This window comes from Boleophthalmus pectinirostris, unplaced genomic scaffold, assembly GCF_026225935.1.
Source record: "Boleophthalmus pectinirostris isolate CB_2022bp ecotype Guang Dong unplaced genomic scaffold, ASM2622593v1 HiC_scaffold_15, whole genome shotgun sequence".
Taxonomy (NCBI): domain Eukaryota; kingdom Metazoa; phylum Chordata; class Actinopteri; order Gobiiformes; family Gobiidae; genus Boleophthalmus; species Boleophthalmus pectinirostris.
Window position 1 is genome coordinate 20770145 of NW_026571070.1, and position 12642 is coordinate 20782786.

At 39.8% G+C, this 12642-nt stretch overlaps 1 protein-coding gene across 1 annotated transcript in view; it reads left to right on the forward strand.

The window, feature by feature from the left end:
• The window catches only part of LOC110160953 (solute carrier organic anion transporter family member 5A1), a 38594-nt gene that overhangs the window by 22494 nt on the left and 3458 nt on the right, over positions 1–12642 (forward strand). Inside the window, exons 5-9 of the mRNA XM_020925637.2 lie at positions 3347–3511; positions 6357–6555; positions 9658–9817; positions 11204–11454; positions 12544–12608. Of these exons, the coding sequence (XP_020781296.1) occupies positions 3347–3511; positions 6357–6555; positions 9658–9817; positions 11204–11454; positions 12544–12608 (840 nt within the window). The remainder of the gene's footprint in view (positions 1–3346; positions 3512–6356; positions 6556–9657; positions 9818–11203; positions 11455–12543; positions 12609–12642) is intronic.

The following is a 12642-nucleotide window of genomic DNA, read 5'->3' on the forward strand; positions in this document are numbered from 1 at the left end:
AAAGTATTTCCACTCTCTGCTTGTCCTTCTGTGGATATGTGTGTGTTTTTGTCCATAGCACCAATTCAGCATTTCTATGAAAGATCTGCTGTATTCAAGTGATGTTTTTTGCCCTTTAGATCATAAACGAATGTTGAAAAATGCTAACGCTAAACATTTACAATAATGCACATCTAAGGGACAGAATTTTGATTATAGCATTTTCCAAACTATGGTCTGCTAAAAACAATTATCAGCAATTTGTGGTCCCAGAGGACTGAGAAAATAATGAAGTGCACTCTTGTTTTGTAGGGTAAGGTGAAGAAGATTGATTAATTGACAAGATCACAGACAAGAGAATGGGGCTAAACGCTATTGTTTCTGCGTCAGTTTTACAAATAGATTGTGATCACCTGTGTCAATATATGAGACAGCTCCAACCCATCTTAAGGGGGTTTGTTAGTTTGTTGTCATTTGCCATTTCTGTTGGCTATTTGAATGTTTATCATCGTTCAAAAGGATTACTAAAGCTTAGATTGGAACTAGCCTCTAAAGAAATTAAGTTATGGTATATTGTTGTTGTTCATCCTTGGACTAGATCTACCAGAAATTCATATCTTAAAGATGCACTGCGCAACTCTTCTGCTTGTCTCCATGAAGATGTCATTGCTTTGCCGGGAATGTTCCATGGTATGACATTAAACATGTCCATCTAGCATCTCTTCATTACCGGTGTTTTTATTGCTCAAAAATACAACTGTAATTTGGCATTATCTGTAACCTGCTTGTCTCCCTTGTGATAGATGGGTTCAGTCTATACTGTGGAATATTCTAGACAAATTCAAAACATTTCCATGGAAACAAGCAGGTGGTGAATCCCCCACTAGAAATGTTACACAGTGCACCTTCCAATAAAAATCTAAAAAAAAATTTTAATGCCATCTTGAAACACATATTCAAACCGTGCATATTGACTAGGGTCTTTTGGTTGCAAAGATGCAGATATAAACCCACCATCTGTGGCCTTCAAGACCCAGATCACCCCCAACTCAGGAATGAAATAATTAATGTCCCTGTTCAGTTTGTACCTTTGATCCGCTGATACACGACAGATGCCACATTTACTTCTCCCTCGACAAAATTAACCAAATTACTGCCAAGAAGACAGTGATTGCGGGCATGAGACGCGCAGTAATAGGATGGTTAGTTTCAGAAACCTCTCTCATAAGTGATTAAAACCTACTTTGTCCTTACTTGTGGAGTGAAAATGTACTGAAATAGAGACTTTCACATAGATGTGGGGAAACTGCCACTTAGACAAGTCCCCAGACAAATATTTTAAGACCTTAAGCACGAAGACTATGGCAGACCACACACACACAAGAGGTTCACACAACTGCTTTGTTTGGAAGTCAGAGTTTTCAAGATAAATTCAGAAAGCTGATTATAAGTTTGAGTCTGGAGGGTGCAGATAAACTCCTCCTTTTAGCTGCTGTCCATTATGTGCTCAGATAGTTCAGTTGTGGGTAGATATGGGTTTTGCTTATGATAAAAGCAGACCTTATTTTTCATTTTCCCATAGAACTGTGAGAGTTAGTCTACCTATAGTCAGGCTAGATAAGACTTTTTTCTGCTTAGGGAAATGTGTGGGCATGATACAACATTGAGTTCAGCAGCAGTGTCTCACCTTTTGCCAGTTGTACTACTACTATCCGCACTACTACTTGTGTTTAACATAAAAAGACTGCAGTGTGAATGGGAGTTCCCATAGGAATGCACAGATCCCATTCTGTCACAGAGCGCCCGGAGTCGGCACTCAGCCTCGTACAGAAAATGACCTTGGAGAAAGATTCTTCTTCTAAGTAAATATTGTATCAAACTTTTTAAGTAAGTTTTAGGACAAAACTATACCATAGGTCAAATTGTTAGCCTTGAATGAATGTCCCTTTGCAGACTAAAAACAACTCTTATAATTCTGTTGTAACTGTAACCTATTCATGTGGGATTTTCATTTTAATTATACTCCTTGGAGGCAAAAGATTATTAAATAACAAAAACTGTGAACAAAATAAAACCATGAATCTCTGCAATTTTGTCAATACTACAAAATATTACAGAACAAGATTTTCCTTCTCTGGCTTTATTTTTTATTAAGATGTTCTTTGTACACATCTGATCAATAATCTACTAAACAAATGCCTAGATAGCACATAGCTTAGCCTAGAGCCATAAACCCCCAGTATAAGCCGCTGCACCCTTTTGCCCTCTGTAGATGTTCCCTTAACAGCATTGTGGAGTGACTAATCTAATCTTTAGGTTGAAGAACGATAAATTGCTTCTCCATTTAGCTCCCCAGAAGTAGCTGTGTAGTGGTGAAGGCATTCCTCCGCTTTGCCTTGTACCAGTAACACAGTGAGAGCACATGACTGTGGTGGTATAGACTATGCCCTTAAGTCTGCCCTTGATACTCAGGACCACTGCAATAGATTGGATTTGCAACGCTAGCTTTATTTCTGTACTCATCGCATTCATACTTATGCACACGTGATAGAGATAGAGATGCCTAAGCTCCTGATTCCTGATAAACATAATTAAAATGCATTGTCCTGTTCCATTAATATAACACATTAGCAGGAGGATTCGTATTGATAGGATTTATGCTTGTTGTTTGCTCCTTCAGGCGTACGTGATTGAAACAAAGATAGTTAGCCCACTATAATGGGTTACGCTCCATTGCTCATACAAATGCGTTTGTGTTTGAAAGGCATTTAGGAATCTTGTTAACTTTATTACAGTGGTATAAACGTGGTTTACTCTTAATGCAAAATTAATGAGATATTGTAAATGTACTTAATTGCAGCTTAAAAGGATGACATATTGACTCTTGTGAAAGTACAACAGAGACTTAAACCAGAGGAGTGTGGTGCAATACGAGATGGGTGATATAGCAAAAAAATATCAAGATTTTTTTCCATATTTTTTTCCCTTCATTTAAAAAATAAATCGCATGAAATCACTTACTGATTTCATGCGCCATGGAACACAAAATAGCCATACTTATTCTTGGCTCCAAACAACATGCTTTTATTGACAGAGGGTTGTCTCTTGACCTCTTGATTAAAAAACAAAACAACCATATCATTGATGGTTATAGCTGACTGAATCTTGGTCTTGATTAAAATTTGAATTATTGTCCAGTCTTAGGTGCAGTGATGATGATGTGAAGAGTTGATTGGATGAGAAGCAAAGTGGTTGGCTGTGATTTGTTCAGACAAGCGACAGGAAGTAGCAATAATTCTAGTAGCTTTATATCAATTAAATTAATCAAAAGTAGTACTTATATTGTCATTTTGTGTTTTGTGTCCAGACCTCCCAAAAGCCGCTCTGAAGATCTTGGGCAACATGACGTTCCTGTTCGTCAGCCTGTCCTACACTGCTGAGTGTGCCATTGTCACCGCCTTCATCACCTTCATCCCAAAGTTCATAGAGTCACAGTTTGGCATTCCCGCCTCCAATGCCAGCATATACACAGGTAAGACGCCCTATAGCCTACACACTCATTCTGTGATAAAGTGATATTGTCTCATGCCTTTCATTTAAATTTGACAATATATAATACTTCCGGTAATTAGAATAACTTGAGTCATGTAAGTTCTTTCCTGCCCTCACACTGTCCTCACCTTCTCATGTGAATCTGGATGTTTTGAATCTTGTGCTATGAGTCAGAGCATCGTGCAGCGTTTCATTCAGTAATAAGCGTCCATAACATCCGCCCGCTCTAATTCACTGGTCTCTTTGACGACGGGGCACTCCAGTCATCAGCAGCACCAGTTGTACACCACATACACGACAGGCTATAATCCCAGTGTCTGAGACACTGGTTTTAATACTAATCTTCTATGAGGATTAATGCTGCGAGGAGTGATTGAAAACTCAATTATGGCCTTGGAAGGCAGAGGAGTATCTCTCCTTATGTACTGTGTCCAAGTATTCTGCTAGCTAGCATATGGTGATTTCACATAAACACTCACACAATAGCATTGCCTCATCTCATCTGCTGTTGCCAGGATACAGGGGTAAGGGCAAACGGGTGGTGCAGTTACCATGGCGACTGGGGGATGCCAAGCTGTTGGAATGAGGTGATGGAGAAGGAGGTGGGGGTCTGTTGTTGTTGCTGGGTGCCCAGTGTCTCCCCATGAAAGACAGATGGACCAACCCTCTGTGACATTTCAGTGATGAAGCAGGAGGACTGAGTGGACCACACATCATTTCAATATGCTTTTTTCTGGTCAGAGATATTAATTTCATTAAACACATTAAGTCCTAATTTGATTTATGGCGGCTGCAATAGCAATATTTAAAATTAATACATAAGAGCTGTATTTAATTAGGCTTTAGTGAACCTTATTCATATCTTAATGAAACAGAGGCATGTTCTGAAAAAACAGAACACAATGTAAATTGCAATGGCAAACTGAATCAGCAAAGTCAGGAAGAGTGACCTAGTAGAGAAGGTCATTCTTTTAATGGTTTGATTCCCATTCAGTGCAGTCACAATGTCAAAGCAACCTTGAGCATAACACTTTAAATAGCTAGCTGCAAAAAAATGGCTCAAGAGACAGAGTTGTGGGCAGGTTTTTAAGACATTGTAGGGAATTAAATCTGTGCAAACTCACATCATGAGGACCCTTATTGGGAAAATCAGGTCCTCATGATTTAAAGTTCAGATATAGGTTATTATATGGGTATAATTGGTTCAAGTTAGGATTTAGGTTTAGGTTAGGCAAGTAGTAACACTGGTTAACGCCTGAATCAGTGCTCAGAAGTGAATATAAGTCCCCAAAAAGCATGGAAACCCAAAGTGCGTGTACTGTTATGTGTATGTTTGCAGTGGTGTGGACACTGCCTACACTTTAAGTCCACAGCAAATGTTTGAAATCAGTTTTAGCCACAGCCGCTAATGAGCACACATGTCAGAGTAAAATAAATGATCTCTTTTACTGCTCCATCTGATCAGTGGTGGGACTTTCCTTGCTACATGCTCATTAGCCGTGGCAACAGAAATAGCTTGAACATCTCTCCACCTCTCTGTGCCTCCCCGCGCTTCTGCAGTCCCCTGGCCGCTGCACACAGGGCTGGCCTCTGTGTGGTGCCTTATACTTCTTATCTGAGCAATACCCACTTCCCATCATTATTTTTATACTTCCTCATTGTGGGTCTGCACTGTACATGCTAGAGATGGTTATTGCAGCCTGCAGTTGTGTCTTTCTTAAAACTCTGTGCTGTACTTTTGCATCATGGGAATCAGATATATTTGAAATTGTGGGATAAAAAAAAATCTGTGGTGCATTTTTATACTTTTTTTTAGATTAATTAATTGATTGATTATTAGCTTAATAGATAATAGGTTATTATTCAAGCAAAAATTACAACTGAGAGAATTTTAGAAGTAATTTATTTCAACTCAATTTATATTTTTAAAAAGTTAGATCTTGCTTTTTAGATCAAATTAACTTTAATATTATGATTCTGAAGGTTTGATTTCTTAAAGCTGGTCACATTCTTGAGTAGGAATAATTTGTTAGACAATCTGAATTATGTGTTTGGTCACTGTGACAATAATCGTCATAATGTTTCTTCTCTAAATAATTGTAACACTAAATATGATATTGTGACATCACTAAAAATAATGTAGAATATGATTTCAAATCAACAGCTTGATTTAAAAATACAATTACAGACTTGTACTGTAGCACATCACGTAATAAAAATCCTATGAACTTTGTCTGTGAATTTCTGTATTGAATTACATCACATTAAAATGTCAGTGTGAAGCCATTAACAGGGTGAAGTGTGGCTTATGTTGCTATGTTATAATATGTGCTTTGGCTGACTGTAATCCCTTAGGGCAAAGGTTTAGTACATACTGTATCATTCATGTAGGAAAGATCATTATACAGCTGTTGATTTGAACACTTGAACTTCCACTACTGTTTCAGACACTGTTCAAACTAAAGAGGACAAGCAGGTCTCTCCCCTCTCTGTCCAAAGACTTGTACTGAGCCATGATGACACTTAGCGGCCGCACCATCCTGCCAACAGCCGGTGGACTTTAAGCCCGATGGACATGGGGCACGTGACTGGTGGTGGCACAGACTGGAATTACTCACACTAGCTCTAGCCCGCAGCCCTGCCTGATCACATTGACAATCAAGTTATTTCTGTTCGTGTAAGATTTGCTTTTTGCAGCTAGTTTGGCATGCAATCACGAGACTTGTGATCCTCATGACTGTTCTACATTTTACAGTTTACCAAGCTTAAGATAATTTATTCAGCGTTGAGTTGACATCTTTTCACATATTTCCTCCGCCTTGCAGGTCTTATAATTGTGCCCAGTGCCGGAGTGGGTATAGTTCTTGGGGGGTACATCATAAAGAAGCTAAAGTTGGGAGCGCGAGAGTCAGCAAAGTTAGCCATGATCTGCAGTGGCGTGTCTCTGCTCTGCTTCTCAACTCTGTTCATCGTGGGCTGTGAGAGCATCAACCTGGGAGGCATCAACATCCCCTACACCACTGGGTAAGAACACGTGTGCTAAAGAACTGTGTAACATGAGATCAGATATAACATATAGGACAGTGTGGTTGGAGGCAGAGTTGGTGACAGTTTCTCCTTGGGCTTTTTCTGTTACAGTAAGTCATCTCTGGGTTCTCCTAATACAAAAACAAAAACATCTATTGTAACATGCTGTCACTGGATTTGTCTGTAATTCATAGTTTTTTTTTGTTTTTTTTTTACTTTTTAACTCTTCAGGTAAAGATTACATCACTTGTGTGGAAGAGCTTGCTTTGTCTAGAGTGTCCCACAATATGGCATTAAACTATCTTATATATCTTCATGGAGACAAGTAGACAGCATACCCTGAACCATTTTCAAAAAGTATACAGCACCTCCTTTTTAAGCCTGCGTTCGCCAATTTCCAACTATTCTGGGACATCATAACTTTTCAGACTTTGAAAACTACTTTATTATTAATGTGGTATTTTTAGTCATAAAATTTTAATCTAATATTTTGACTTAGTTACATTTTAGAAAGAGCAAGCGTTTTGGAATTGGGCATGTGTATGTGAGAAAGCCGATGATGTTTTAACAGACTCTGAATCATGCGTTTGTCAAAGTGAAGTCATTTCTGCCATAGGGGGGTACGTGTCCATGCGGGTGCCACTGCTCCCTTCCTCTTCATGTGTTGTGGCATTGTGATGGAGTGTGAATGATTAATTAGCAGCCCTCGCATCTGCTCTCCTGGCTCTGGTGATTCACTCTCCCACCTCTATTTCTGCTGCTCAGGCTCTACACCTCTGGAGCAGTCGCGTTAACAGTTTCTCATACACAAACACGGGGTGCGCGCTTGCATGCCATCTTCTACACGTGCTCGCAATAACACCTATAGACGCAATGACGACTATGCATGGGCCCCAACCTTGGAGTCTTCTGACACATTTAACATTGCACCTGTTCTGCTCATTGTTCTGTGTTTGTCAGTAAGAATAGAACACTAGTGTGAAGTGTAATACTACCCTAAAGAATTTTACTGTATGCCTAATAATATAATGAGGTACACACACTAATATAGAGCCATTATGTTCATGTCATATGGGGAAGTGAAGCAAAAGTCTCTATTTTATGTCAGTGAAGCAGGATTTTTTGTCATTTCACCATAGTTTCAGTTGATACTTATCTTTGTGGGGGTTATAGGAACTAATGGAGAGCGTACTTTTCATAGGAGCTAAATATCATAGCTTTGCTGTATTATAAAATCGCCAAGTTACCCTGGTTTTATAATTTCCTTTATATGATGATGAGTTATGTACTGGCTCACCTGGTTAAACCTATGAATGAAATAATGAGACTGAACATTGAGTGAAAGTAAAAATCTTAATACCCCAAACTTCCACAGTCTCTCCGTGCACTCACATAGTTAACCAGTGTGATTATTTGCCAAATATTTTCAGCGGCCCTTTGGGGAGTGGAGCTGACCCATTAATAAGTGCTGCCTTTGTTGGGGCCAGTTTTTCTAAAGGGGTCAGCAGGATTGTGTGACCAGCAGGACCACTCATTATGATGGACCCCGCTCACTGTTAGCACCCACATGAGGAATGCTAGGCCTGGCCCGGTCAGTCCAGCAGTCTACAGCTTAGAGCCACAAATGAAAATCCAGTGGCTTTTGATATTTTCCCATGTCCAGTTATGTAACGCAACTGCAGTAGCATTGCAGGATTTAGAACTGGGCAGACAAACAAAGACATCTATCAGTACCTAACCCCTTTCTACCTGTGCAATTGATGGTGGTATTATTGCCCTGTGTTCTGGTGCAGTAGTAGTAAACTAGATTAGGTAGTGTGTCCTTGGAGCTGTACTGGGGGCTTTTAAGCATTGCCTCCCGCCTCCTCCTCCTCCTCCTCGCTAACATCTGGAGGGTTCAGCACAGTTCGCGGTACATCCAAGTAAAAGGACAAGTCTAATCAGTGCAGTGAAGCAGCAACTCCCAACAAGACACCTGCCATTTTTTACATGCTCCTACACAGTCTGCTCAAAGTGTATAGGGATGGAGAAAAATCAGAGCCGTGACAACCAAGTGGATGTTTTTTTTTGTTTTGTTTTTTACGTGTGTAGTGCATTGTGATGTTAGGTTGACGCTCATCTTTCCGCAGAGATTTCCAGAGAAAACGTGTGTCTCGCCTCAGTGGCACTTCTTTAGTCCAGGCTAAAGTCCTGTTTGACTAGGAGCCCTGGTTCCCACACGCAGCCCCCTGGGACAGGAGAGGTGTCACTGCCCACGCCATCTCTGCTGATTACTGCTTCGTTAGAGGGATTATGTTCCAGGGATTATTAGAAGAGCCGTGTCAGGCATATTCTGCTAAGATTTATAAATGAGGGATACTTGAAATTAGTTGGCCCTCAGAGGGGAAATAGGACATTTTTAAAGATGAGATAGAACTGTATTGATTTCACAATGGAGAAATTAAATGTTATGACACTTCTTGGTCCAAAATAAAGTGCAGAAAGTAATAAAAGTGTTTACGCAATAAAAGTCAAGATAGGTGGTTGTGTGAGGAAAGTCGTCCTGGCTAAAACCCATTTCTACACATCAGAAATCATCTAATGGTTTAAATTTTGTTGAAACCATAGAGAATTTTGTTATCAATTCAATCATTGTGTCCTTAGGCAAGACACTTCACCCACATTGCCTAGTATGAAAGTGGTGTGTGTGTGTGAGTGATGGTGGTGGTCGGAGGGACCGATGGCGCAAGTGGTATGGCAGCCGCGCCTCTGTCAGTGTGCCCCAGGGCAGCTGTGGCTACAATAGTAGCTTACCATCACCAGGGTATAGAGTGAATGAATAATGCTGTATGAATGAATGAATAATGCTGAATAATGCTGTGTAAAGCATCTTTGGGGATAGAAAATGTCTGTGAAAGCGCTATATAAATAAAGACTTACTTACTTACTTACTTACTTACTTACTTACTTACTTACTTAGGGCTAGCATAGACAAACTTTTAGCATAAATATTGTTTCTCAAATCAAATAATTGCCTGTTAATTGAAATGCAGTGCACCAGTAAGAAAACTTTTAAATGTTGAACTGATGATGTAATGTCTTTCTTGTGTGTCTCTGCAGACCTACGCTGACTCTGACCCACAGGAACCTGACGGGGAGTTGTAATGTTAACTGTGGCTGTAGGATACATGAATATGCTCCAGTGTGCGGCTCTGACGGCATCACCTACTTCAACCCGTGTCTGGCAGGATGCAGCACTGTAGGGAACGATAGTACCGGGGTGAGCCTGAACGAACCGCTAATGGCCTCTGCGCTTTGTCCTGATGTCTAATAAATAAGCACCTCAGAAAAAGGCCTTTGTGCAGTGTAAAGAATAGAAGGTGAGCGATACAAGTCTGTCATAGTCACATGAAGTATGGCATGGACTGTTTCTGCACATTCCTCTCATAAAAGTGCAGGAAGTCTGAGGCCACACAACAATATTAGAAGGAGAATTATAGTGGTTCAAGGAAAGGAAATGTCGAGATTCTTTGTCTTTCAGAGTCACTGAGTCTGGAGGCATTCTCAATGTTTTGTTTGGTTCAGCAAGAGGTTATGGCTTCATGCTACAGATGTGTCAGTCTAAGGCTCTCAAACCATTTAAAATATTCTATTTCCAGTTTTCAAATGCATTATTAATATAATGTCTTTAAGCGCTATACCTGATTTTTTCTTTTACTGGTTTTGCTGTGGTCCAGTTTATTGCTCGCTTACCTAATGCATTCTGAGAATCTTTATTATTCACCACAGTGAGTTTATAACCACTTTTCACAACTTCAGAGTCTAGAGTGCTGTCACAGTAAAGCAAATAACAACTAGCACTTCCTGATTATCTGCTTTATAATTAGATACATACAGTACACACACACTTACTTTGACCTCAGTACCTACTTATTAGTATTTTTTATTACCATTGGAATATTTTCTGTACTTTGTATGATCTTGTACTTCTAATTATGGTAAATGGTCACATTTTTCTATAGCACTTTTCCACCGTCAAGGCACTCAAAGCACTTTACAACAAGGAACCACTCACCCATTCACACAGACACTGTGGGCAAGGTGGGTTAAGTGTCTTGCCCAAGGACACAACAGCAGCATTCATCTGTGGGAGCTTGAATCACACCAGCCAACCTGTGGGTCAGTGGATCTGACCACTCAACCTGTGATGTTTATGTTGAGAGCTGGATTCAAACCACCAACCTTCAGATCAGTGGGCAAATGCTCTACCAACTGAGCTACTGCCGCCCTAATTATGTAATTGTTTTGAACTTAATCTGCCTACTGTAGCACGTAGAGATTTCCTTGAAATAAAATAAATTGTATTATAATTTTTATTTCTATTATTATTATTTATTTTTTTGTTTTTTTTTGTTTATTATTATTATTATTATTATTAAATGCTCAAATACCTGGAGAAAAGAAATGGGCAAAAAATCTGATACAGGGCCTTTAACCTATGTCAATAAAATTTTATTAAAAAGGCAAATAATTTGTTTTTACATTTTATATCTTGATTTTGTTCATAAAAATTCACGTTATAATCAGTTCAAAATTGTATTGTATTATTTCCTTTTCCTAAATCCAAACACATTGTAATGAAAGAACCACTGTTGTTTCTGTGCAGATGAGGAACTACACCGACTGCGGCTGTGTTCAGAGCCGACAGGTGATCACGCCGTCGTCAGGGGGACAGGTGAACCAGCTGAACCAGCTGCAGCTCGTCATAGTGAAGACATACCTGAATGAGAACGGCTACGCTGTGTCCGGAAAATGTGACCGCACCTGCAACACCCTCATCCCCTTCCTCATCTTCCTCTTCATTGTCACACTTATCACCGCCTGTGCCCAGCCCTCCGCTATCATTGTCACTCTCAGGTGAGAGGCACACTGGAGCTCTGTTTAAAGGTTGTATAGAGGATTTTTTTTTTAAGGGAAGAGAAATACAGCGACAGTCCTTGTGCGCATTCAGAATTACTGTTGAAGTGACCTGTCTAGAAGTAATTCAGCGACCGACGCGTCAGTTTTTAGACCCTTCGTCTGCTTCGGTCGCACCATCGCTGGACGAGATCTCCAAGAATCACCTCAGTTTGGCTTTGCTCCTTTTCCTCTTCTCTTCTTCTTTCAGCGACCTCAAAAACGGACTTTCTTTTGTGGCGAACCGGTCGTGGATTCTCGTCCGCTGTCACGACAAACTTTGTGCGAAATGCGAGGAAGCGACTAGGGAGTTTGATTGACAACCCAACAGCCAATAGAAAATGAGGGAGCCTCGTTTTCTAATGGCTGATGTTTATCTGGCCTCAACACGTCCACAGTTGATAGATTTTTGTTCTTCTTTTTTTTTTGGTCATCATAATTACAAAGCTGCTGCGTCTCTGTAATGGTATTTTAATCTTTCACTGACAGTTTGAAACTAAAAAAAAAATCCTCCATACAACCTTTAAATTGTTAAACACATTTTCTGAATCTGATGAGCAACTCATGGAGCAGCTTGCCTTTCACAGAAGCACACATAATAACCAAATAAGTCCACTAAAGAGGGTTGATTTATTTGGAACAAATAATAACCGAAGACTTAAGTTTGGGTGTGAATGTATTCCACTATAGTGTTATTTTAAGAGATTATACAGCTGTATGGTTGAGTCACTTTTGATGTTAACGGTTTTGTTAGCAAAGCCTCTGAAGAATTACTCTGATATGAATATGATCTTCAGCCCCTATGATCTTTACGTTGTGAGTGCACATCTGTGCAGTGCTGCTCACTGGTTCTTGCTTAAAATCTCAGGCATACTATTGGTTCAGGCTATGGCATTTACCTGAAAAGTGGAGAGTGTGAATTTTGCAAAAACATGCAAGAATATTGAGTTTCTCATTGAGAAAAAGATATCCCTCTATATGTGGAATCTGTGTCCTCCCTCGATTGAGACCTATGTTTTGTGTAACTGACTTGATCTTCTGCTTTTCCAGGTCCGTGGATGAACAAGAGAGGCCTTTTGCATTAGGAATGCAGTTTGTGTTGCTCCGAACTCTTGGTAAGTTTGAACTTTTAAAATAACAATCTTCTGG